General features: G+C 50.4%; 1 protein-coding gene and 1 non-coding gene across 3 annotated transcripts; both read right to left on the bottom strand.

Annotated features, from left to right (window-relative positions):
- Positions 1-24,533, bottom strand: FBXO31 (F-box protein 31). 2 transcript variants are annotated; one of them, XM_030956205.1, is made up of 10 exons: positions 24,126-24,533; positions 16,877-16,948; positions 15,027-15,113; positions 11,475-11,551; positions 9,943-10,110; positions 9,210-9,284; positions 7,768-7,877; positions 6,950-7,103; positions 6,042-6,403; positions 1-4,785 (listed from the first exon to the last, which is right to left on the bottom strand). In XM_030956205.1, the coding sequence occupies exons 1-10, from the start codon at positions 24,502-24,504 to the stop codon at positions 4,563-4,565; spliced, it is 1,707 nt and encodes a 568-aa protein (XP_030812065.1). In that variant the 5' UTR covers positions 24,505-24,533; the 3' UTR covers positions 1-4,562. The 2 variants fall into 2 exon arrangements, with proteins under 2 accessions (XP_030812065.1, XP_030812064.1); XM_030956204.1 differs by lacking the exon at positions 15,027-15,113.
- Positions 24,534-24,937: 404 nt separating this feature from the next.
- Positions 24,938-25,010, bottom strand: TRNAM-CAU. The gene has a single exon. It is a non-coding gene; the product is annotated as a tRNA-Met (tRNA).
- Positions 25,011-26,991: the final 1,981 nt, after the last annotated feature.

Genomic DNA, 26,991 nt, shown 5'->3' with positions numbered 1-26,991 from the left:
TAAGTTCACAAAACTTTGCTTTTTATTATCTGAAATTGGAAAAGGCTCCTTGGGTAACAATGATCAGGTGTAAAAGTAACACACAGGGCTTGCTCAGCTTTCCAGAACCTGCAGTGAAGCAGGCCAGGTGTTGATTTTATACATCCCATTCCTCTCAAAGCCACCAAGAAAAGAACAAGCAAAACCCCAGCCCCTGGACAGGTGAGGTGGTTAAAATGCAATTTCTCATGTTCCACATGGATATTTGTGGTGGTGGATGTCCTATGGTTTCCCCCCACTGCCCTCTGTACAAAGCAGGGATTTATGTTTCACCTTCATTTTTAATACTTTTTATAGAGACTTATCCACACTCAAAACCTACAGGAAATGCCCAGATTAATCCATCAGTGTCATGTTAAAGTGGTGAGTGCAAAATACACATGGGAAGGGGGAAGGGGGAGTAATCAATGACAAAACAAAAAGTGCAGATTGCTTTAATTAAGCTAATGAACACAGTCAGAGCCAAGTGCTCTTTGCCTCAGAAGTTCCAAGGATTGCAATCCAAACAAAAACCAGAACCACACATTTTAGTTCAGCACACAAAGCACCCAAAGGTCAGTGGCACTCACAGTTTGGTACCTCTCTCTTCCACTGCACATCCCAAATAATTCCCTGTCCCACTGGTAAGGGCAGCAGGAGCCTTTGGAGGCTGAACAGCACAGAGGATTAGTGGCCACGTGAGCAGCCAGCTACAAGACAGAGTTAACACATTATCATTCCCTAAACTAGCAAGTTGAGCCTAAACAACCCATTTCCACACAACACCCAACACTCCCATCAAGTTCCACTAGGTTTAAATTAATAAAAAGCAAGAAAAAGTCATCCTTGTTGAAAAGTGAACACGGAGCCAGCTGTGGTTTGGGCTTTTCCTGGGAGCTGACACCTCCAGGCACGTTTGCACACAATTCCCTTTTTCCCCAGCACACATTTCCTAAGGAGCTGCCCTCCCATCCCAGGGCAGCTCTGGCAGCTCCACCATGGAGCTGACACCCAAATTCACAAACAATTCCATCCTTTTTCCTTCTCCTCACTAAAATCCAGCCTGCCAAACCCCCGTGGAGGGCAGTGAGTCCCCCCCAGCCTGAGCACAGCACATTCACAGCCCTCAAACCAGGCAAACAAAGTGGAGCTTTGACGTTCCTGTTTTCCAGCTGGCCAAATCCATGTGTTCTGACAGCACAGGGAGCTGGATGGAGGAGCAGAACCCACTTAACCGAGACATTTGTCCCCAAGCTGTCCCCGGGCCAGAATTCAGCCCCAGATCTTGCAGTGGCCACTGGGGCTCTGCAACCCCCCTGCAAAGGCTTTGTTTAATCCAAAAGGCTCCTGCCAAGAGTATTCCTACCCCTGACAAGTTGTTTTCCATCCTCGCCAGCACTTCCCACCCATCTGGGCTGAAGGATTCCAGCCAACTGTCCCCAAGATTTCCTGCAGAGCCACAAGGACGGGGAGACGTCGGCAGCAGAGATTTCTCACCATCTGCAGGGCCCCAGCACACATTATCCCTGTCAACAGCTCTCACAGAGATCCCAAGGGCTGCAGAAGTGGGATTTGGGGAAGCAGAGGGGAATGCAGAGCTGTGCAGGGCTGGTACAGGCTGTACCCAGCACAGCAAAGCCCTGGCCTGGCAGCTCTGGGAAAGCAGGAGCATCCCCCCCACCATGGGGGAGCAGATCCAAACTGCCTGCTCCTAAATCTTCTCCCTTTCCCAAAGGTTCCAGAGCTGGGAATTTTAACTCCATGTTATCCTGCCTTGCTCTGGAAGCAGTGGCAGAGCCATGCACAAAGGAACAGGCACAGGAGCATCCCAGCATTCCCAAATCCATCTGCACTGGATGCTTCTCTCAGCCAAAGCAGAGGGAATTTTCTTCTGAAATGCCACAAAAGCCTGCCAGGCTTGGAGCAGCAGAAGGTGAGAAAAGGCATCAGAGGAATATTAATACAAAATTTGCTATTTCCTTTGCTCCAGACAGAATGGAGCCAAGGGGTACCTGCAGTTTTCCCTTTAATCAGGAATTATCCTGACATTTTGAGGCCAGCCAGGTGAGTTATAAATAAAAAGATGCCACTACAGGGGCAAGGCAGAGCTGGGAAAATTCCCACAGGGCATCAGCCTCTACCAAAGCCCTTCTCTCCAGGCAGCCAAGCAGGTTTGGCCATCAGGAGACCCTTGGCACTGCCACTGGAAAGGTTCAGAAGGGACAGGCAGCCTGGAGAAGAGCAGATGCACAACCTGTGCCAACAACAAACAGGTGACACCTTGCCCAGGTGCCACAGGACAGAGGCTACAGACAGCTCAGTACCTGTGAGAGTGACTCAAGCCTCAGGTACTTGCAGGGCAATCAATGCAATCTGGATTTTAATCTCCATTTAAAAAAATTTAATTGTAATTTAAAAGCTAAAAGCAAAAATTATCAAGTCAGTTGTGTAAAACTTTAGGATTTTTTTGGGGTGGGGATATTAAGTGGGGAGGAATCTGCAATCACAGCTACAGATGCAGCTGAACAAGAGCTGGTTTTAGGGACAGACAATGGGAACAGCTGCCCAAGGGGACATCTCCCATCCCTTTGGGCTGTTAGAGCACAAGGCAGAACTGCAGCAGCCCAACAGCAAATTCCAAGATAAACAGGCCACTGAGGTACCAAATAAAATCCTAATCACAGAATCATTTAGGTTGGGAAAGACCTCTGAGACTGAGTCCAACCATTAACCCAGCACTGAACATCTCCAGCTGTCCCAGAAACCTGCACCAAACTGGAAACTTCTGCCTGCAGACCTGGCAGGAGCTGTGCACTGAGCTCAGCAGCTGCAGCACAAGGCTGAGGTGCCCAAAATTCCAGCTCCAGGTCCCCTCTCTGCCCACTCAAGGCACAGAGAGCAGCACCTCAATCTCTGCCAGCCCTGTGAGATCCCAGCTGGTTCCTCCCTCTGCAGGAAACCCCTCACAACCACCCTGCCTTTCCCAGCTTATTCTCCAGGCCTCAAACTGCTCCTCACCCCCAACACTGAGGCACTCCTCACAAAGCTGCAGGAAACAGAGCAAAAAGTGCCCTAAATCACCTTGAAATTCCCAGAGGTTTGGAGAATTCTATCCAGAGAGACAGGAATGAATCCTGTGAGTGACATGAGCTGCTGCTGGAGCCTGGCTTCTCACACAGCTGAGGGAACACATGAGAGCCAGAAAAAGCAAAAAGCCCTTGTGAGAGTGAGAACAAAAGCTGCTCACAGGCACAGGAACCAGGCAGGGACTGAAACTTCTCCACAGAAGGGGTCTGAAACCTCCCAGCACAGGTCCAGACACATTCACAGACCTAAAACTGCAGAGCTGTAACACCAGGGGTTTGTTAGACACTGATCTGGGGAGAAGAGAAGGGACCTGGAGTTTGTCATCACAGCCAGAGGGCAGCTGCAACAAAGGGCTGAGTTAGTGCTGATGGTTTCCAGCACCACTCACAGCCTGCAGATGAGCAATCCAGGATTTTCCTGCACAGCACAGCTAAAGGGAACCTGCTCCCCCTGCCTGCAGCACACAATTCCCACTGGAGCTCAGATCTGCCACAAAACCATCTGGGATCAAACAAGTGCAACTAGAAAGGGAGAAAGGGCTCTGTGAGTGGGGCAGCAGCAGCCACCACTCCAGGAGCCACAACAAGCCACACAGTGCAAGGACAATCCCTTGTCACTCTGCACTCTGAAGGGCAAACCTGAGCAGGAATGGCAGCCCTGGGGTCACACAGGACCAGTGACATGTGGCACCTTCTGCTGCCCAGCTGGAGCCTACTGGGCTCAGCTCACAGCTGGGTTTCTTTTGGCTCCTTCTGTGCCTTTTCAGACCCACTCTGCAAGAGAAAACCTTCCAGGTACAAACCAGTCTGAACACATCAGAGCTTTTGCAGTTTACATCCATTTTCCATCCCACAACCAGCTCCTGCAAGGAGAAAAAATCATCTCTGGTCTCAGGGAGACACCCAGACCTGGAGCTCCAGGAACAGCACATCCATCAAGCTCCAGAAGCCAGGCCAATGCTGCACACACTCATCTGCAGTGGGGATCCTGCCCTGGCTGAGGGAATTCTCCAGAGGAAACCACACACTGCAATTAGCAAGGATGAAGTTATCACACCAGCCTCTCCTGGCAAAGCTGCACCCACAGAAATGTTCTGGAGAGGAGGATGTGCTTTGTCACTGCCTGTTCCTCTGTCCAGCTCTGGCCAGAAGCTGGTTTTGTCCCAATACTTTTTTTTTGCACTAAGGAAGGTCTGCTCCCTCCTCTGCAGGATCCTTCAGCTCTCCAAAGCACAGCCTGGGAAACAAGGACTGCTGGGAAGCAGCGTGGAGTGGCACAGAGGAAAGGGCAGTCAGGGATGGCTGAAGTGGGATGTGTGTACATTTGGGGTTAAAAGGCTTTATTCAAAGTGCATGCTTCTATCCAGAGGTACCGAGAGCAAGGATCCCCGGCCAGCCCGGCTGGGGAGCGCAGCAGCCTTGGCCACCCCGAGCCCTGTCCTGCACCACAAACACCCATCAAGTAGCCAGGAACTGAATGTTCTTGAGCATCTCATCAAAGGCCTCCTGGGAGGGTGCCTGGGCGTTCTGGAAGGAGACCTTGATGCGGCTGTAGAGGCTGAAGGATTTCAGCTCCAGCCAGATGAAGCCGAAGCGGTCGTCGTCGAACAGGACAAACACCCCCGGCGTCCTCTCGGGGCTGGTGAAGCCGTGGCCAGCAATGAGGCCTGTCCCATAAAAACTGCCAGGGGATGAGGACAAAACAGGTGTGAGAACAGCCAGCATCACCCAGTGTTTAGTTACAAATCAGCACAAAACTCTGGTCAAGGCACTCTGACAGAACAGCGAGATTCACACTCGGCTTTTCTATTAAGACAAGGAACTCCCCGTTGCTATTTGCAGGTTCCTGCTTTGGGTTATCCTAATTAGCACCTGCACACCAAAGCTGGGTTTTTCAGTAGTTCAGCCCCCAAACACATGTGAGATTAACTTGTGCAACTCAAGGATCAGCACAGGCTCAATCTCCCAGGAAAGCAAAGGCTTTCAAATGTTGAGAGCACTCTCTCTAATGTTGAGAGCGCAAGCAGAGAGGCAAAACCCAAGCGGGAGAAAAATCTAAAAAGCAGAAAAATCTACCAGGACCTGAGGAGGAATAAAGGTCAGCCAAAGCTCTGAGCAAGCAGCAGGTGGAGCAGGGCTTTATCCAAACACAACTGAGCTGTGACAGCAGGAGCCTTCTGGGATTAACCAGCTCTGGGTAGGTTTTTCCATGAGCACAGATGTTTGGCTGAAGGTCACCTGTCTAAGCCTCAGCTTTTGGGCTCTTTTTCCACACTTCATTTAATGTGCTGCTTCACCAACTCCTGCTCCCATTCAGCACAGCTCTCTGCATGCCTGCAACTCCTGCTTGGGGTGCTCAGCACCTGCCAGGGCTGCCCCAAGGCACCAGAGGCCAGGGAAAGGTGGGAGAGAGCACTGTGTTCCCACAGCCAAGGAACATCAATGACACACATGGGAATGGGAAGCAGCTTCAACTGTTCTAAATATATGAGCTGAGCAGCTCTGGGACATAAAACACACCAAAAAAAAAGGGGGGGGTGTGTGGAATTCAGGAGAGGTGCCAGCTTCTGAAGTAAATCTAGCAAGGAAGTGGGATGGGAGATGACAGCGTGGTGAGAGAGGGAACAAACCAAAGCCTGGGAAATCGGGAAGCAGAGGCAGGAACCAGAGACTGTGCATTCCACATCCCTGGAAATGTTCAAGGCCAGGTCAGACAGCAACCTGGAGCAATCTGATCTAGTGGAAATCCCATGGCAGGGTTGGAACAAGATGGGATTTCAGGTCCCTTTCAACCCAAACCATTCTGTGATTGTGTGAAATCTGAGCCCAAGGGGCTGGGAGATCCACAGGCAGGTAAAGGGCACACAAATACAGGACACACCTCAAAGATTTCCCCTTCCTTTTCAAAACTGAATCAGCCATAAAAGCAGCAGTTACCAGACTCGGCAGGTCCGGGGATAATCCTCATTCCTCGATATCACTCCCGTGGGCAGCACGAAGGGCTGGGAAGCTGGGGCCTTGTCCTGGGTTTTCCCCTCTGCCCCAGCTGCAGTCTCTTCCCCCTCAGCACCTCCTCCTCCCAGGGGGCTGGCAGGCTGGGAAGCAGCCTGCTGGGAATGCTCCTGCTCCTCCTGGCTCTGCTCCCGCTCCTGCTCCTCCCGCCGGACCTGCTCCTGCACCTCCAGCACGATGCGGGAGAGCTCGCTGAAGTCACGCAGGGTCTCGATGTCAGGCAGCTGCAGAGGATGTGCCAGGTCTATCTCCACAGTCTGCTGTCCAGCTGGGATGTTGGGATCTCCCTAGGGACAGGAAGGAACAGCACGGCTGCACACACCAGTGCTACAGAGCCACCACCTGAACTTGTTAATAGCTCACCCTGTTCTACAATCACCAAGCTGGCAATAAAAAAAACCCTGCTTGGACCTTTTTTGCCATCTCTGCTTTCCCCTTCCCAGAACCAGAATTGTAAATCAAAAGCTGTACCTTGCAAGGGTGAAAGAAAGTCAAAGCTGCAGCTGCACAATCCCTCCCTGCAGGGAGGAAAGGAGCTCCCCTGCCTGACTTCAGTGAAGAGCTGCCAACATTTGGTACCTGCTCCTCACACACACACACGGGATCTCCAGTGACCTGCTACCAGCTGCTCACAGAAAGCAGCTGGAAGGGAGAGGAAAGGAAGGGGGAGCCAGGAGAAACTTTGCAGAGCAGATCCTGGTCACTGTGTGTGTGCCGAGATTCACCCAGTGCCACCAATCCCCACGTGGAACAGCTCCCAAACAGAAACATCTCCTGCACATCCACTGAGAACACTTTCACAAAGCACCTGAGAGACAGGAAAATGCACTCACAGTGATCTTAGTGCCCTTGGCTTTCTTGCCATGGAAGCTCAGCATGACAATCTCCAGCCCGTGGCTCCCGTAGGTGCCTTTGAAGAGGCCTGGCTGGATGAGGTCCTCGGGGCTGCTGGGGGGGAGGTAGATGCGCCGGTATGTCAGGCAGTTGCTGTGCAAGAGAAAAACATCACAGAAATCAGGAAAAAAACCCTTCCCAGCAGCTCTGTGTTTGCATTCTGCTCCTCCAGCAGCTTGGGGATGTTGTCAAGACAGGCAGGATCTGTGTTTGCAGCAAGCTCAGGATTTGCTTTAGAGCTCTGCGAGCACTTCCTCCCTCCCTCCCTGCGCTGCTCTCCCCACCATCCTCGTGAGCATAGCAGGAGATTCCTGCAGCAAAGAAACTTCCTCAGCCCTTGAGATTCCCAGAGAACCTGAGAGTGAAGCATATTTAAACATCTGTTACAGTGAGGTGCCTGCTAACAGAAGCTTGGAGAGCTGGTTAAAATCCCCAGTTTCTCAGGGACTCTCTAATTCCTGCACTACAGAGCACACTGACTAATATGGATAATAACCAGACACTCCCTGGGATCACAGGCATTTGCTCTGTCTTCAAATTAAACAGAGTTAAATGATTCAAAAGCACCTTACTGTGCATAGTTATTGTGCAGAACTTGGAATCCTATTCCTACTGCTCATTCCATCTCATCTCCCTGTACAGCTGGGAAGCACTGCAGAGACACAACATTCCTCTGGCTGTGAAAGCCCATGGAAAACCTCATCTTGGGGAAAAATGCTCCAGAGTGTGCAGAGTGTGAAGTTGCAGCAGCCCTTACTCATATTGGCTGGTGTAGATGAACTTCATCAGGATGAGTTCCTGCATGTGTTCATGGAAAATGTCTTCCAGAGTCCGACCCCACTCCTCCCTCAGCCACGTCCGGAATTCCTGCAGCACCAGGAGAAAAGGGAGAGGATGAGGTCACTTCACTGATGTGCCCCAAAATGGCTTCACTGTGTGACTCTGTGACAGCACATTTCACTGGCAGAGCCACAGACAGGGCACATCCTCTGCCAAGGACAGGGAAACGTGGCTGGATTTGGGAACAAGCACGTGTTGGCTTGGAAATAGGCTGAACAAATAGTGATTATGGTGATCACACAATAAACAGGATCCCCTTCAAATAAATCCCAGGTAGAAGCACAAACCTCCTTGGAATAAAGGCATGAGCACGGCCTGTCACTGCAAAGTGGCTCATCTACTCTTTCTCTCACAGTAACTCATTTGTGTGCCCACAAGCTGACTCCTGTGCCCTGTCCTGACATGCTCAACATAAAAGAAAAAAGCTTTTGAAAAGCACTGAGGGTTTAGGAGGTTAAATCCTGCTGATTTAATACTGATGCATCTAAATCCAAAGGGTGCTTTGAAAGCATCTCCTGAAGTACCCCAATTGCAGCTCTGACAAGTTAATACCCTGCCATGAGTTGGTGTGATAACAGCTTACACTGAGATAGCAGCCTGCCAAGTGATATTCCAAACCTGCCTCCTTTATCTTCCCAAGCCAGATCCTCTAATTTCCATAAAGCCACGCACACTTAACGTGGTGCTTTGGAAGTATTAAAGCATTTCTCATCTGCTCCAGCACCAGAAAACACTTAACTAAACCTTTCACCCAGCTGTTTCCCATTAGCAGACAGACATTTTACAGCATTCCTCAAGAAAGCAGCTGAAATATCAGATTTGTCATGTGGAACCAGCTGGAAGCAAACAGTAGTACCTGGCACAGGTATTCATCCTGCCATTTACACCTGCATTTAAACACAGCTCTTTCAGTCAGGAATCTGCCTTGCTGGGTAGAGCTGACACACACAGGAGAAACAACCAAATGAAGCTTTTAATCCCTCGAGCAAGGCAAGCAGTGGGAAGGTGCCTCACTGACCAGCAGGAATCCAAGTGCAGCTGGTGCTCACTGTGTTTGAAAGATCTTAATTATACAGACAGCAATGGCACTCAGATCAGAGCCTGGAGTGCTGCTGATGGCCAAGAAGTGCTGCTGACCCTCCCTGGACAGCTCTGCAACCAAAACAGGAGGAAGGTGCTGGGGCTCAAAGAGAATCTTGACACAGAAAACTGCCTGAAACAGGGAATGAGCCAAAAGCTCCCAGCCTGGGGGTTCATCCACGCCCAATCACACAGAAATCAGAAGGGCAGCAGCTGAGGGCAGATCTCAGGAAGGGGACACACAAAGAGGCTCAGTGAGAGCCCTGGCAGAGCACTCACCTCCTGCCTGCCCCCTGACATCCGGTGGTGATCTGTCTGGTTGCACTTGGTGGAGAACTCATCCTTCTTTACAATCTGCAGTTACCAGGGAGGAGAATTGAACAGGTTACACAGCTGTCTAGAGATGCTTGGGATGATATGGCTAAGACTGCTCCCAGTAAACGCTTTACAAAACAAACATTACGGGATTTACTACAACAGAGAAATCATTCACTGCTACCCAGTGCAGCAGCTACAGAACAGAGAAATAAGCAATAAAACCTCAATGCACTCTAATGAAAATAATAGTTTTAAGCTGCTTCCCTATTTCAGCTTCCTCCTTTAAAGAAAACCTGTCAGGAAGCTTTTCAAAGCATCCAAAGGATGCTGCATCCCCTTCTCAAGGTCTCACCTTGGAGAGAGCTGCAGAACAGGTCTGTGTCTGCCTGGGCACACTCAGCAGCTGCCCAAGGCCTGCTTACACATCCCTTCCCCAGCCTGTGCACATCCTGGTGCTCCCAGCCCAACAGAAAACAGCCCAACAGCCTGGCTGTGCCACTGCCAGGGAACAGATTCAGAGCAGGGAACAGCCCACACAACTTGTCAGACACATAATGAGTGTAAAGCTGCTGCCCACACACACAGCAGGCTGGTGAAAGCCCTATCTCTGAAATAAAATTCTCCCAGCTGCCTGACGGATCCATTTCCAGAGCCAAAGTGCACACACGGGGCTGAGGGAGGCAGAGCAGCTCACCTGGATGTGGCCATTATGAGGTCCCTTGTGGCCATACATGCACTCCACCGTGGCACATTTCCTCTCCATGAGGTGGATCCTGAAGAGGGGCTTGAATCTCATGGGATCATCCACGTGAGGGTCATGAGGGGGCAGGTACATCCAGCCAATGATGAACAAACCATCCACCTGCAGAGGGACAGCACACAGAGCCCAGGGGATCAGCTTTGTACGATTCCTTAGGAGTCTCTCTGAGGCCTCTCGTGGCCCAGGAGCTGCAGAACAGTTTGTTGCATTCCCAAACAGCTTTCCAGCCATTAACCCAGACCATATGCACTCCCAGGGTGAGGAGGGTTTCTTTACAAGGCTTCCTGCACCACTGGAAAAAGCTCAGGCCTTTATTGCTGCAAATGACTTGCCTGGAGTGCAGCATCCAGAGGGAAAGACCACACAGCAAGTCAGGCTCTAATTGGTTTGAGAGCTCCTGCTGGCAGATATTCTGCTTCCCATGACTATCCCTGTTTTTTAGATGAGGAATTATTTGGTTTTATTACTCAGAGAACACAGGAAGCAACTCTCCTCTACTGAGAGGCACAAGTGGCAGCCCCCTTCCTGCACACCTACCAGAATCCTTTCCCTCAGGGCCTGCAATTCCAGGGGCAGGATATTCTCCAAACAGAGAGATCTGAGACAAAGTCTTTATAAGGTCACAGGGGAAGCACAGATGCAGCTGGATGCCCTCTTACACCAGTTCCTCCAACAGAATCTTGCAAAACCCAAAGGCCTCGTGATTTGTTCACTTCAGGCTGGCAGTTGGTGAACCCTGGCGCAGAGAATGAGGGCTCCAGGCAAACTCCTGTCCCAGCTCTCACAGTTCAGAGTCAAATCTTGTTTATTAACTGCTCTCCCAGCAGCATCAGAGCTGCCAGGCTCCAGAGATCTTGCACCAGTGTTACTCCACACCTGATGCACGAGTCTTAGGGCTGGGGTAAAGGTTTGCCAACCACACAACTGCAAAGCCCTTTGCAAAAGGTTCAGCTGCAGGCAAAGAAAATGAAGTAAATGAACAGATTCCTGTGCCAGCCACTGGAATATCAGTGTCAAACTCTAAATCAAGCCTTTCCCTCAAACACTGATCATGTTTTCCACCTGCTCCTGGGGCTGTTTGGAGTGGAGCTGAAATATAAAAGAATTGTCTGGTGATGATGAGAATGCCAGAACCATTCAGGCTGGAAAAGATCTCCATGACCATCCAGTCCAGCCTGTGAGCAATCCCCACCCACAGCAATGTGTGTCACATCCACTCCAGGGATAGGGATTCCTCCTTGAGCAGCCATCTCCTGTGTTTAACAACCTTCCCTGTGAAACAATTCCTCCTGAGGTCTAACCTAAGAGAAACCAGGAAAGAACCACGCAGCACCCTCTGTGTCCAAATCACCCACTCAAGGCTGACTGTTCAGACTATTTAGTGGTCTGGGAATGGCTGCCAGGTGTGGAAAGTGTGAAAAAGCAGCTGCCAGCCCCAAAAGGCCCGGGATGAGGCCCTGACTCACCACCACGTTGAGCAGTCCCCCGTAGGGCCCGATGTCCGGCTGCCACAGTCCCAGGATGTGCCGGTAGCGGTGCAGCACTGGGGAACAGGGAGACACTCATCAGCACATCCAGCCCAGAATCTGGGATTTCGGGAATGAAATCCCTGCTGCCAGGCTGCACACAGCACCCACAACTGCATTCACTCAGGAAAAGTGATTGTGTGCAAGCTGAGCCCTCCCCCAAGCTCACACACATTTGTGTTCTTTATTCCCGGCCCTGTGGAAGGGCAGAACCACCTACCTCAGGAATTCCCAAAAAACTTTTGCAACACAGGCCCTTTAATGCAAATCACACAATATAACCAGAGCTGAAAACAAATAAAAGCATCTGCCACCTCCAGTTACCAAAAATGCACTCAATGCTTCACACTGCAAAGCAACAGAAAACAGGGAAGGGCAGGAAGGCAGGAAGGAACAGGGAATTGGAGGATTTTGAAAGCATTTCACTGCCTTGTGTAGACAAACTTGGCTCCAGGGTTAAGCATCCTTAGAAACAGCCACTGGGAGCACGGGCAAAGCACTTGGATCACTCCAGCTTGGGAATCTGGTGGTGTGGCCACATCAGTCACGGCCTTAAAAATTCTACAGAAGCAGCTACACCTCAGTAGTGCCCAAAAGCTGCTTCCAAAACCCACCCAAAATCTGCTCTAGCAGTTGAGGCTTCCCTGTTTCTCATCTCAGAGCCAGCTGTCCCTCCAATCCCACCTAAATAGAGGGACATTTTCAGCAAGCAGGAAAAAAGGGCTTTTACAGAATGATCTTAAACCTCCTGTGGTGAGGAAAGCTTAGAGATGGGACCCAGCTCCAGTCCTTACACAGCCATTGCTCTGGTCCATCTAACTCCCTTTGGTCCATCTGGTTTCCTCACACAACCAGAACCTTCACAAGAGGGGATTACACACTCTGGCATTCTGGGCAGGAACAGCAGCATGCACATTGTTTCCTTCTTTCCACAAAGATGGCAAGAAGAAATTTCACTGATATTTCAATATCCATGGCCAACTCAGAAGGCCACAGTAACTCATTGTAACCTCCAGGACTGGCTTGAATAACAGGGTTGGGTTTGCATTAATTTAAAAGAAGAATTGTGTTTCAGTGCAGCTGCTCCAGCAGCTTTGGTGCATTAATTACTTCAGACAGCAAGAACTACAGGAGTGGTTTTATTCCACCAAAAACAAGAACTTCCACAGGAGTTTAGGATGGCAGAGAGGGATGTCCAGAGCTGCTGCCAATAGGCCTGGAGAAGCCTTTTTCCTGGGCAGTAAACAATTTCAGACTGGCCTGGTTTCACCCAGGGAACCAAGTGCAGCACAAACAACACTAAGGCAAGCAGGCAAACCCCATTCCCAGCTCAGTAATTGCATGATAATTAATGGCATGAGCTGCTCCACCCACCACACTGCCTTCTACCCTGCCTGCCACAGAGCTGATAAAATCCAGCCATTTTCAATGTATTATTATTTTTTAGGACAGAAAACTAAGCTGTCTCAGGGGGATGGGGATGTCTCTCCTAGCCCAGCTCCTGTTAGCAGCAATTTCAGGAAACTGAGCTGAGTTCTGAACACAGGAGGCCAAAATAAAAATGCCATTCACTTCCAGAACTTACTGGGGAAATGCTGGTGCTTGGCCAAAGGCCCAAACAAGTCTCAAAACACAGCTCAGTTTTCAAGCCTGGGCTGTCTGTGAGCTCCAGCAAAACAGCAGCTAATATTAATTGCAGGAAAACCTGATGAATTCCAGCTCTGGCTCCTCCTGATAGGAGACAGCATGGATCTGGCAGTTGTTTCCCTTCCTGCTCCTCGAAAGAAAACAGCACTTGGGTTCTTCTCCAAGCTTTTCCACTGCCTGTGCTCAGTCTGGAGAAGCCTCTTGCCTATCCAAATTTCTGAGTCCACATCCTGCCAAATGGAGCAAAACCACATCCACAGGATGCTCCAGGACAGCCTTCACCCAGGCTGGATATTCCCCAAGTTCCACAAGCAGCTCTGCACACCCTTCAGATGGGAAGAAGGCTTGAATCCAGCTGGGAATGGCCTTGGGAAAGCAGGGAATGCCAATCTCCCATGGACAAAAGGCTGCTTGGGGCATGTCCTGACCCAACCCACTGCAATTCCCCCAGATTCCTCGATGCAGGAAGGTCTCTAGAAGCAAAATGAGCTGGAGCAATGAAAGCAGTGCCCTGGTTGGTGACACCTCACCTGCTCGTGGGAAGAGCTCAGAGTAATCCAGGTGAGCTTAAACCCCTGGGGGTTTAATCCAGGTGAGCTTAAACCCCTGGGGAAAGTGATCTGAGCTCACCTGGCTGACCCTGCATGAACAGGAACTAGGGAAGAGTTCCATGGAAAATCCTGACAGCACAGGAGGGGAAAAAGAGGAAATGGGCCATTGCATCCCAAACCACATGGGCTCAGAATCACAGAATCATTTAGGCTGGAAAAGACCTCTAAGATCACCAATTCCAACCATCCAAGCTTCTCCCCAAGAGAAAAGGGGCACATCAGAAATTGGGGGCTGCAGCTAAAGAAATAACAACTGAGGAAACAGCACTAAATGCCATTTAACTTTTGGAGCAAACATCCAGCCTCCAAAGGAATCCTGCAGCTTGGATTTGTTCCTCCTTCCCATCCAGCTCCAGAACAGGCATCCCAGGTTGCCAAACCCCAAACTTTGTCCCAGTTCCTGCTGTAGCCCTGCTGCTGCTCTGTCCTGACTCACATTAAAGGCATCACCTCCCCTGCATGGCCCCTGCTCAGTTGCTTCCCTCAGCACAGGGAATTCTGCAGCATCCACTCACTGATTCATGTGTGTGAAAAACTCCATTCCCAAGCAGCAGTGGGTTAGGAACTGGAGTCTGCCAAACTCTGCAGACCCAAAGGAGCATCAGACACAGCTCAACACCCCCTCTAAATAAACACCAAATAGTCCTGGCTTCCTTAATTGATGTAAACTAATCAGTCCTTCCCCCTCAATTCCTGCTGAACACTAAACTCCAAGGGTTTAACTATTCCTCCCTCAACACAACACAAGGAGGGGAAAAAAGGTTATCCAAAGTGAGGAAGGCAAATCACAATGTTTAAAACATTAGCAGAACGTCTCCTAGAGACAGAGATGGTGCTTAAAAGGATTGAGTGTGCAGGGAGGGAATTACTATGGGAACACTCAGCATTTTCCACTGGAAAGGGCTGTGGATTTCACTGTGAATCACCACAAAGCTCTTTGCCAGTCCAGAGGGAGGCCTCACCTGGGTATCTGAATTTTTTCCTCAAAGAAAGGAGCAATGCCTCATGAGCAGAGTGAGAGATGCTCCAAGAAGCCCCCAAAGATAACCCAGCAGCCCTCAGTGCCCGCCCTGCTGTCGCTGCCACCCCAGCGCTCCTGTGACACACTCCAGCCACCCCTGGTGGCACGTCCCTGCTGTCCCAGGGCCAGCCCAGTGCTTTGCCCCCGGGCAGGGCACAGTCCATGCAGCAGCCTGGCGTGCTGGGTGCAGCAGCAGCAGCAGCGGGTACGTACGGCAGGTGTAAACATCTCTGTACTCCATGTGCTCGTAGTCGGGCAGGATTCGCATGAACCGCCCCGACTTCACCCGGGGGTTTATACCTGAACAGACAGAGCAGGGTGAGTGCCAGCAAACTCTGCTCCACTGGCACCAGCAAACACCTCCATGGATCTGCACCAAGCACACAGGGAAGCCCAGCTCTCTCCTGACTTTGCTTCCAGTTGTTTCCGTCACACTCAGCCTCACTGAGCAGGGTTTCTCACACAGAGCTGTTCCAGGTTCCCACAGATGTTATTTACAAATGGCATCCAGGGAACTCCAAGTGGGATCAAAGTCCTTCCTCAAACTCTGCACTGCTGCCTCAAGAAGACCAAGTCATTCCATGGGCCTTGGATTAGTTCTGCTTTCAGGCACTTGAGCTCAGCTCCCATTCTCCCCCAGTATTTCTCACAGAAGCACACTCATGGAATGGAAAATGCAGTAATCCCAAATTAACTCCTCTGCAATTACAGAGGTTTATGGGACAGTAGAGAAAATGGGGTGACACCAGCAGCAGACTGCTCCTGGCACAGGGCAAAGTGCAGAATCTGAGCAGAAGAGCTGAGATGGGGCATCCTGAAAGCCAGGAAGAGCTGCCAAGCATTGCCACTTTGGAGTTACCATCCCTGCCTGGGATTGCTGGGTGCCTACAAACACAGATCTTACAAAGAAGGGCAGGAAAGGCCATCTCAGGGGTGTTCTCACACAGCACGTGTGACCCTTTGCTAATGGAGGCCATGGATTTGAAAACTACTCATGGAAACTTATGTGTGAGACAGATTTATTTCAGGTTTTTGAATAAATAACCCGATTACACTCTGGAAAGCTGGAAACAGTCAGAATGTTTAGGAAAATATCCCACAGGCTTGTCCTCTCCCCAGCCTCCCTGCCCAGAGCCATGGTTGGGAGATACTGGGCCGGAGAGTCACCACAGTCCTGAGCCAGTGAGGCCATTTTTACCCACAGCTTGTGCATAAAAAGCACTAAATATCACTTTAGTATCTCTGAACCATGGAAGATATGTAGTGAAAAGGACTACAGGTGATGAAGAGCTGTTGTGCCACTTAAAAAGGGCAATGGAGAGCTGAGATCTGACCTGGTGTGTGCTGCGTGGCTGTCACCACACCAAGATATGGGATTAAATGGGAATTAAGGGAGGCCTTGAGGGTTAGTGGGATTCCTTTGGGGACATCTGTGTGCTGGCTCAGCATCACTCAGCCCTCCCAGCCAGGAAAATGAGGCAGTTCCATCCCTAGTGTAGTGTAATAGGGTAAGAGAGGTATCAGGTGATGAAATAATTTTCCTCTGGATGCTCAGCACAGTCTATTAAAGATGGGATTAAAGTCCTTCTACCTGTTCTTCTTCCCAGCTTTAAGATCAATGGGTCATTGCTATTTCAGGGTTCTAAAGGGTCCCACACCCACAGACATTCCCAAAACACACAGACAGCTCCTGCCAGGCTCTCTTCCTTCAGGGAATGCTCATTCCTTTCCCACTCTCCTACAGCCTTTCCTTTCACTGAGATCAAGGCTTAGAAAAAAATACCTGTTAATTCTTTAGCAAGATCTGAAAATATAGGATGAAAATCCCTCAAAATAAACTTCATTTAAAAATTAAACTCCATCCTCTTTTCCCACCAAAGGACTGGGAGGCACAGAAATCCCAACTCCTGGTATTAAATAAAACTCCAAACACGTCGACTTCCCAATGAAACCCCTGCAAGTCAGTCTGAGCAACTTCTGCCATTAAATTTTAATAAATATTCATCATTTCTATGCTCTCAAAATTGATATTAAGCAAGGTTTGGATTGGTTTTATCACTTACGTTTGGCGTAAACATCTCGACAGGACACTCCTGTGATCTCCAGCTTCCTCAGGTTCTCACACACTCCATATTCTGCAACAACACAGCAAAAAAGGGTCAACTCTGGCACAAAAAGGTTTGGAGCCTTCACATCAATTACACTGAAATCTGATTTGTGCTTTCTTGAAGCTGCCAGAGCAGACCGAGAATCTGATTTTTGCTTTCAAAACCTGATACGATTTTGTTGCAGATTCAAAGACATTTCACGAGCAATGCCTGCCACAAACATACCATAAGGCACAAACACAGCCAGCAAAGTGCCAGCTGCTCACATCTCAGCCAGGAGGAGTGTGAAATGTGGGAGACATCCCCATTGCAGCTGGGATTGTGTGCCTGCTCCCAGCAAATCACCGCTGTGTGCAGCAATTACCTTCCCTCACTGAGGTACCCGACAGGGAAAACCGCTTATTAGGATCCTGAAGGAAAGGTCACAGGCTCAAAAAAGAATGAAACACAGACATAAAACAGGCCCCAGCATGTACAAATATGGTTACACTGAAAGCAGATCAGATTGAGACAGGGCTGCTGTGCAGTCAGATGCCTTTGATTGCTTCCAGAACCCCCTGAAAACAAAGGGAGTTGGAGATCTGGGAGCAGCTTTGAAGCAGAAAATGAGATTCTTTTCTTTCATTTTCAGGAAGTCAACGTCAAACTTCTAAGAAACTTCAAAAAAAAAAAAAAAACAAGTACTAATGTCTCTATGCCAGGAATTCTCAGAAGAGCAGAGGGAGGAACTGAGAGGAGGGAGATCCCAAAAAATCAGCAGTGACAATGCCACCCTGCTGCAGTGACCCTGACAGATCTGAGTACAGAGACATCAAAGACATCAACAGCACAGATCAAACAGCAGCTTTCCTCAGCAGCACAAACACCTGCCAGATATTTGACACAAAACTGTATCTCTGCAGACCCTCATCAAGCCATTAAATACAAAATTTATCCTCAGCTGAGCATCCTTGAATCAACAACTGTGGCTGTGAAGCACCACCTAAAGCTGGAAACCTGCTACAGGAGAGAAGTCAGCTTTCAAATATGAGAAAGGCAAGAGTTTCCCTGAATTAATTCAGCCTCCTCCTGTCTATAAATGCAAGCACACCATGAGAGAGGTTTCCTGGCAGTCTGTCTCCAGGGAATACACATCCTGCACACCCTGGCTAAGCAGCAAGGGTGAGGGGGGCACAGGCACAACGAACATGCTGCCCTTCATCAAAAAATGCCAAGGGCAGTGGCAGAATCCCCGCTGACCTCTGCAGGCAAAGGCAGAGGAAGCTCTGAGGGCTCTGAGCCCCAAGGTGGGCTGGGGAAGCACAGTGAGCAGAGCCGAGCTGGCAGGAAGAACAGCCCAGCACAAACAAAGCATTCAGTGCTGGGGCTCTGCCAGCTGAGTGCTGCAGAGCCATGGAGAGCCTGGCAATGCAGAGCCACCCTGGCAGAGCCCTCCAGGCTTCCAGCACCCCTCTGCACGTGAGAGAGCGAGGGGTAAACACATCCAAGGGATGTAAACACATCCAAGGGGGGCAGGAACAGTGTGGAATGTCCCCAGCTGATTGGAAAGTCCCTGGAAAAAGGCAGGTACAGCATGGCTTGGGAACAGGTAACTCTTGTGCACCTAAACAAAACTCACCTGGCCCCACAGATGCCTCAAGTTTTAGATTTTATATTTTCTGATTCTGTGCTGCTTTAGCGTGTGGGTCTGAGCTTCACACTAGGGGATGGTGAGCTCTGTGCACAGAGCAGGGAGACAAAACAATTCCTGCTCCAGCTGGGCACCAAGGACAAATGATCCAAATCTCAGCCCCAAGAGCACAAACACCGTGGGCTGCAGAGAGAAAAAACAAGCAGGGTGGGACTGCCTGGGCTAAAGCTGGAATGGGACAATGAACTGCAAGATGCAAATGGAGCAGAACTGATCCCAGGGAGAGACCCCGGGAGTGGTTGTGCATTTTGGGGCCATTTTGGTTCATCTTGGGTTCATTTTGGGGCCATTTTGGTTCATCTTGGGTGCAGCCCTGGCTGGGCTCTTGTGCTGCCCGAGGTGGATCCATTGAGGAGATCCTTTTAATAAATCCCTGCTTTATCCTGTAACTCTGCCCAGCCTCCCCAAGGCATCAGCAGGACAGGTGAGAGGAGCCCTGGGCACTGCAGGCAGGGAAGGGATCTGTAGTACATGGCAAAGGGAGGAGACACCTGGAGGAGCCTCCCCAAATGGAATCTCCAACAGCACCAAGAGTGACATTCCCTCTTCCCACAGTTCCCCAAAGCCTTCTCCCTGACCCATAAATCCCTCAAGTGAGTGCCATGGGAGATCCACCAGCAGCAGCTTCCTCCAAATAACAGCCTGGGAAGGGATTTGATGTCACAGCTTCATGCAAGGGCCCCTGACAACCTGCAGTGAAATTTTATCAAAGCCAAGCTGTTATTGAAGTGCTTGTAATTCCAATCTCATCTGGAAAGATTCAAATAAACTCCTTTAAATAATACAAAAATTGAGGATTTCTATATTGCTACATATTATTTTTTTCTTGATAATACTCTTTTGGATATCTAGTGATAAATAATCTCATCCTTATGTGCTTTAAGACTCATTTTAAAACTAATTCTTATCCTGTTTTGGTCAGCAAACAGCTACAGAGAGTGAAAATGCCACAGTGATGGCTGAGCTCCATAAGTGCATTACTGCAGCTCTTCTGACCCAGCTGCTCACACCAGCATGGCCATTTTATGGAAAAAATCAATTTTTTGGCTCACAGTGCCTAAAAAAAAACCCCTCCAAATATCATAAGCAAGAAAGGCCATCTCCTTTTAATCCAGAAGGCAAGAGGGACATAAATAAACAGCAAACAGGGCTACAAGATAATGAGAGAAAAATAAAACTGGTAAGGTTTTCTTTACAGAGAACAGAAATCCCTTTCCAAGAAAGATGTGAAGGGCTTGAGCTTCCTGGAAAATTCCACTTCAGTGCAATTAAATCTATTTTAAGGAAATGTATCTCAGTGCTATAGCTCACTGAGTAAAGTATTTTTATTTTAAGGAGTTAATAGTCACCAAATTCACACCCTTGGAAAATGGCTATTTAATCCTGCTTGCAAATCAAGGATGGAAATTGGTTTTCAGGTTCCCAGTGACCAGCTGGAAAGGCTGCTGGTTTAGAAGGAGTGCTGATTTCCCAAACACAGGGACATGCTGCTGTTTCCATGGTCACATGCACAGGATTTTAAGGACTTGGAAAAGCAATCTCCATTTGCTATGAGCTGCACTAACACTTCTGCAAGTGGCATTTACCATTTATCCCCTGCCCTGCTCCAGCACTCCCAGGCCTCACATTCCCTGTTCCTCCCCAAAAGAAGCTGTGTCCCCTTCACCCTGCAAGGACCAGTCTGGAGTTTAAAAACAAGCAAGGCTCTTCCATCCCAGGTTGGGAATAACCCCGTGCTCACATCAAAGCCCAAATTCCTGCTTTTCTGCTGCCTTTCCCAGCATGGCAACCCCAGGGAGCTGCTGGAAGCTGTGTGTGCACATCCACAATTCTGAGGAAATGAGGATGTCTGGCAGAGCTTGATTCCCTTCACCATTACTGAACTTCCACTGTGTCCTGGCTAATCAAATCTTCCAATTATCCCTGGGTAAATGCAAGCTCACAAGGCTGGACATAGAACAGAGAGGATTACAAACTCACTGGATTATTCCAGATACCACAAAAATGGGAGATACTCAGGTTAGCAGCTCTGAAGTACCAGCTGGACAAATTTGGAATTGGTTTCTTGTTTCCAAAGGTTCAGCAATCAGATTAAAACACACCCAGTCCTCTCCCAAACACTTCTCCAGGGGAAGGCTTGGGGCTACCATCAAGGAACAGGAGATGTGATCTGCAACAAATGCACCCATTTGTGGAAACCCTGAAGCAGAGGAGGGGCAGCTTCAACTGTAGACAGGTCTGAGAGTCTCTGAGGGGTGGCTGAGAGTGCTGAGCACCTGCCTGAGCAGTGAGGAACAGCCAAGCACTGCCAAGCTGGGGTTTAAAAGCCAGGAAAGGGCATCAGAGATGAAGAAAAGCCACAAGACTAACACACCACACAATGTTTTCACCTCACACCAAGGGAGGTTGGAGCTTTGTGACCTATGAAGCCACCTTCACTAGGGCACAGCTCTGCAAGAAATGGTTCCTGCTCTGGCAGAATTGTGCATCAAACTTCTGTATGGATGCCTTGGAGTCTTTTAAGAGCTGAACCCCACCCAAAAGTCTCCTCACTGAATGTACAAACCACATTTCCCACCCTTCTTTCCACACAACCAGAAGGTCACAAACTTCAGCACCTTGGCCGACATTTTCCAGCAGGCCCAAAAGCTGCTGGAGGTTGTTTTCACAAACAAAAGACTTTTCTTCCAAGCTCTAGAACTGGTTATTCTGCATTGCTGGTCTGTTCTCAGGTGTTCTGCTGCACTTGTCCTGTTCTGGTTAAAGATGAAAGAAATGAAAGATTAAAAATGGACTATGAGGTGTTAATCAAGGTAGGTCAGGCCACCAGCCAGGGTGACACGAGCTTTAATTCTGCTCCTGCTGCAGGGATCAGCAATCTCCTATTTATAGAAAACATGGAAGTGACTGCAACCCTCCCCTTGCCAAGGAAGCAATCCAGAGACATTGTTTACCCCAAACAGTTGCAATGATAAAAGGACAACAGCTCTGCCAGTGTCACACAATTCCCCCTGCTTCATCCCAGGGCTCCACCAGCAGCAAAAGCCACTCCACTTTCAGGCAGACAAGTGCTCTGGACACTTGGAATAATCACAGCATGTTTTCAGACTAATCTACAGCTGGGCTGGCCCAGGGCAGAGCAAGACATCAACACTGCAAGGACTGAGGGCTCCATCCAACTTGGGGCACAGCCAGGCTGCTCCTGTCCAAGAGAGAGGGAAAAAATGGCCAAAACAAAGCACTGCAACAACAGCTTCTCCCAGAGAAGCTCCTCTCTGCTCTGATTATTTCAGGATTCTTTCCTGCCTCTGCACTGCTGTGCACTCCTAAAAACAGAAGTGGCTTTGCACATGCAGCTGACAGCAAGATGAAGTTTCCCAGTTACTCCTGGAACATCGTGCTGGGTTCGGATGATCCTCGTGGATCCTTTCCAACTCAGGATATTCTGTGATTCCATGATCATCAGGAGGCCTCAGAGTGAACAAACCAGCAAGGCACACGTGCTCTTGTTCTGTTTTTAGGACATGCAGCCTCACAGCAAGGCTCAGGCAGACACAAACACACACACTTAAACACTGAGCTCAGATGGGAATTGGTTTTGGAAAATATTACAAAAAACAATGACATTTTATGTTTACATTTTATGCTTGATTATCACACAGCGTATGGCTGTGCAGAAACACAGCACAGAATATTTTAAGCTTTAAATGTGTATTTATTTACCAACACCTGATGTTTACCTATAAAATAATGCCCAATTTTATCCCTGTGTGTACAACCATTCAAAGTTACAGTCCTACCTCAGCAGAGAATGCAAAGCACCACAAACAGCCTGAGAAGTCCAGCTGGGAAAACCAGAGCTGGTTAAAAGGTTCAGAATCAGCTTCACCATGGTAGGAAGATTTTAGCCAGGAACTGCCCCTTATCTGTTCAGCACAGCTTGGGCACCTGCCTTGGGCACAGGATCCTCCTCAGCCACAGCAGCAGCCACCAAGGCACTCTCTGACACTGCTTGGAATGGATATGTTGGGAAACTGGAGAAATTACATGCAAAGAGAATCAAAACTGGGTTTATACACCTCTCACCTGGCAGTTAGCTAAGGGTCATAGACAAAAGTGTTGTCTTGACACTTTCCCTCCTGTCCAGGTTAGTTTTAGCCATACAAATTCCACTGTTTCCTTCATTTCCTTAAATTTCAGCTGAGCTTTATCCATTGGAAAGAACATCCACAGAGCAGACATGAATTTGATAAATAAATGTAAATCCCCATCAGACCTAATCCAGTGGGTCTTTTTTACAAGCCAGCCTAGCCCAGAGTTACAAGTGACATAAATTTCTATATGCACATTTTGCCAGGATCATAACCTATTAAAATAATTAATCAGTGAAGTTCTGCAAACCATTCATCAAACACACAAATCTCCACGTCACTAGAGAAGTATAAGCAAAGAATTAACACCATTTCATTAGCCTGTCTCCTAAAACCAGTGTGAAATTATTGCGACAATGCTGAACTGTGGAATAATGCTTTGGTTTACATTTTCCAGGTGCAGCCTTTGTGCTGTCCAAAGGTTCTTGGATAGTGCTGATAAGGCACAAATTCCTTCCTGCAAGGTTTCAGGCATTCCACCAGATCCCACTGCAGGCAGCCACTGACATTCCCAAATCTCTCATCCCCGTGCCCTCACTGCTATTAAAAACAGAAAGCAAACAGGAAAATACACATGACTTCATGTGCTGGCAGCAGGAGCCCCTGGCAGGATGGCAGCGTTTGGAGAGAGGATGAGCACAGCAAGGCAGACCTTGGGAGGTGAGACACGACTGAAATAACAAACAGAGGACACAGAGCCACAGCGGCGGGAGGAAGAGGATGAGGAGTAAGGAGGTGGAACCGCAGCCTCACAGAGGAAAAACACCTTCCAGGCCTTCACGTTACTGCAGCACAGCATCCCGGCACCAGAGCATTCCTGGAAAACGCACACCCGGACCTGGAACCTCTCCACACTGTGTACTTCCCCAAAGGCTCTGTACTTCCCCAAGGGATGCCCCTACCCAGGCCCGGCCTCTCCGGACCCAGCTCCCGGTGTTTCCCCCGTGGCTCCAGGAACCCCAAGGTCCCCCCCTTTCCTCCCCGGTGCAGGGGCTGAGCATTCCCAGTCCTCGGGATTCCCCAAGGACACGCTACATGGAGGCATCACCTCCCATTCCATTCCTCCAGGGGACACCCCCAGTTCGATGCCCTTTGCCTCAAGTCAAGCGCCACCACCAAGGGCCCGTGTCCCAGGGGACCCGAGATGTGCCCAGGTCTCCTCCCCGCACACGTGGAGCCCTGCGAGCCTCGGCCCCACAGTCCGCACCCCAAATCTGCTTCCTGCCCTGTACCCCCAGGCCCCAGCCCTTCAGGACCCCCAGCCCATCCCCTCTGGCGCCCCCGGTGCGCTCCCGCACCCTCACGGCCGCTGCCGCGCTCCCCCCTCAGCCCCGGCCCGGGCGGCCCCTCGGGCGGGCGGTACCTTCGCGGCAGCGCCGCCGCCAGATCGTGTCGGTGCGGAGGATGCGGCGGAAGGTGGTGCAGACTCGAGCCAGGCTGGGCAGGTCGGTACCGGGCAGGGAGCCGAAGATCTGCACCAAGAGCTCCGGGGGCAGCTCCAACAAGGACAGCGGGGCCCGCCCGGCCGGGCCGGCCTCGACAGAAGGCGGCAGGGGCCGCCCGCCCTCAATGCGTTCTGCGGCTTCATCGTCCTCCGTGACGCCCCCACCTCCCGCTTCCTCGGGGTCCGTATCGGTGTCGGGCTCGCTGTCGGCGGCGCCGCGGCGTTGCTCCCTGGCGGCGCCGCGCCGGCGGCAGCCGCGGGCGGGGCCCACGCCGCACAACCGGGCACACACGGCCATGGCCGCCGCCGCTCTGACCGCGGCTCCGGGGCGCGCCACCGTGCCGGCCGCTGCCCGTACCCGCCGCTAGCCCCGCCCGCCGCAGCGCCCAGCCAATCAGCACCGCCCAACCCGCCGCTAGGCCTCGCCTACTGCGCGGCTCCTCCAATCAGCGCCTCCTCATGTAGCCGCGCCACGCCCCACGCAGGTAGCGGACGCCTGGTCTATAACCGACACAACCAGCGTGCGCGTCCCCTAGCGGGCGGAGGGACCGTGCGCATGGCGGGGCCGGTGCCCGGTGACCGGCGCGCTGCGGGCTGGTGCGGGGCTGGGCCGCGTTCGCCGCGTCCTGTCCCGCCTCCTGCTCCAATTCCATGAAAGAAACAGACATTCCCTTCCCTTGGCAAAGGCTGGCTGCGGGAGAGGGAAGGAAAAAAAAGGAGGAAACCATCTCTGCCCCGTGTGAGGATCGAACTCACGACCTTCAGATTATGAGACTGACGCGCTACCTACTGCGCTAACGAGGCTCCTCGAAAAACCGCTTCGCGCGCATGACCCTTGTTCCTGTGCCTCCGCCTCTCCGGGCCTTTCTTGGGACTTGCGTCTTCACCGCCATTCCCGGTGTGCTGCCTGGGAAACCTCTTTCCTTACAAAAATCTCCTTTTCTGCACCTCTTTTGATAGTTTCGTTGTTTTTTTCCCCCCATTCCGTCTTCTCTCTGCTTTTCTGCCAGCCAGACCTCAGATTTTTTGCAAATGGCTCCTCTTTCCCACAGTGTTCTGCAAGAAACATCTTGGGTTATGTCTTTTTTTTGTATTTTTAATTTATTTTGGAAATGGCTCCTTTTTATTCCATGTTGTTCTGCAAAACAGCTGCAGAGTCCTTTGGGGTTCTTAAGCATCCTCATCCTGCTGGCTAGGAATAGACTGTGAGGGCTGTGCTGACAACAGGCTCACAAGGAAATCAAGTTGCTTCCATATAATTAACAAAAATTAGAGGCAGCCTCGTTTGCTGTGAAGAGAGGCTGTTCAGCTGGGATTTCTGCAGTGGAATGAGCTCCCTGCTCTCAGAGAGTGCTCAGCACAAGAGGGTCCCCAGTGATGCTGGCTGAAGTGCTGCCCTGAATCCTAATGGAGGGGCCTCACCCTCAGCGAGGGTCCCACGGATGCAGTCGCCATGACAATCGAGCAACAAATCCCCAAACTGGCAGAAGACGGGAAAACAGAGATTTAATTGATGCAGAAAGTCTGAGAGCATCGCCCACGAGAATCGCTGCAGGGAGGCTGCTCTGCACAGCAAGGAGCTGCCAGAGGATGAAGGAGGAACACACCTTTGGACACTGTAGAAACCCACAATGGTTTGGGTTGGAGAGGACCTTAAAATGATCCCATTCCACCCCCTCTCATGGCAGGGACACTTTCCACTGTCCCAGGTTGCTCCAAGCCCTGTTGAACCTGGCCTTGGACACTCCCAGGGATCCAGGGGCAGCCACAGCTGCTCTGGGAACACCCTCCCAGGGGACAATTCCTTGCTAATATCCCATCTAAATCCACTCTCTGGCAGTGGGAGCCATTCCCTGTGTGCTGTCCCTCCATCCTTGTCCCCAGTCCCTCTCCAACTCTCCTGGAGCCCCTTTAGGAGCCCTGAGCTCTCCCTGAAGCCTTCTCCTCTCCAGGTGAGCACCCTCAGCTCTCCCAGCCTGGCTCCAGGGCAGAGTTTTCCCAGCTTTTGGAGCATCTCCCTGGCTCCTCTGGACTCTCTCCAGCAGCTCCACATCCTCCTTACGTTGAGGGCTCCAGGGCTGGACACAGAGCTCCTGTGGGATTTCATGAGAGCAGAGAAGAGGGGAGCATCACCCTCCTTGTCCTACTGCTCACAGTCCTTCTGAGTCTCACCAGACCAGATGAGATGCTTGAGCTGCCCACAGATTTTGCCAAGGGTCTGATGGGCAGCTGTTGTTATCAGGGTCAGGACACCCTGATTCCCAAGGGTCTGGATATGGGATGATGACATGATGAGGTCAGGCTGGCTCATGGTACAAACAACATTGCTCCAGCCCTGGGATGAGTAAATGCTCAGCTTCTCCCAGGCTGAACTGCTGCATTCCACCCCCTGACTGCCCACAGGCAGGATGAGGTGTCATTTTAGTGCTGTGCTAATCCTTTGGGGCCTCAGTGATGGACAAATGGAGTGCCCACAGCTCTGATTACATTACAAAAAGCTGCTCCTAGCATCTAAACCAAGGCACATGGGCAGTGAGTCATGTAAAGCAAACATCGGAGCTTTGGAAATACAGCCGGAGCTGTTTTCCACCTGTAGGGAATCACGTGGCTTTTCCCATGTTACATTATGCTCAGCTGGTACTTAAAGGTTCTGACACAGCTTTCAAAGGCCTTGTCATGTCTGTTTGTTTAGGAAGTGATGGGTTCATGGAGGGGACAGGGGAAAGTACTGATGGCAAGGATTTTTGTGTGAATGAAACAAAAGATGTCCTGGGTGACATTGCCT

This window comes from Camarhynchus parvulus, chromosome 11 (assembly GCF_901933205.1).
Source record: "Camarhynchus parvulus chromosome 11, STF_HiC, whole genome shotgun sequence".
NCBI classification, from domain to species: Eukaryota; Metazoa; Chordata; class Aves; order Passeriformes; family Thraupidae; genus Camarhynchus; species Camarhynchus parvulus.
The sequence above is the reverse complement of the archived record's forward strand: the minus strand, read 5'-3'. Positions and strand labels throughout refer to the sequence as shown.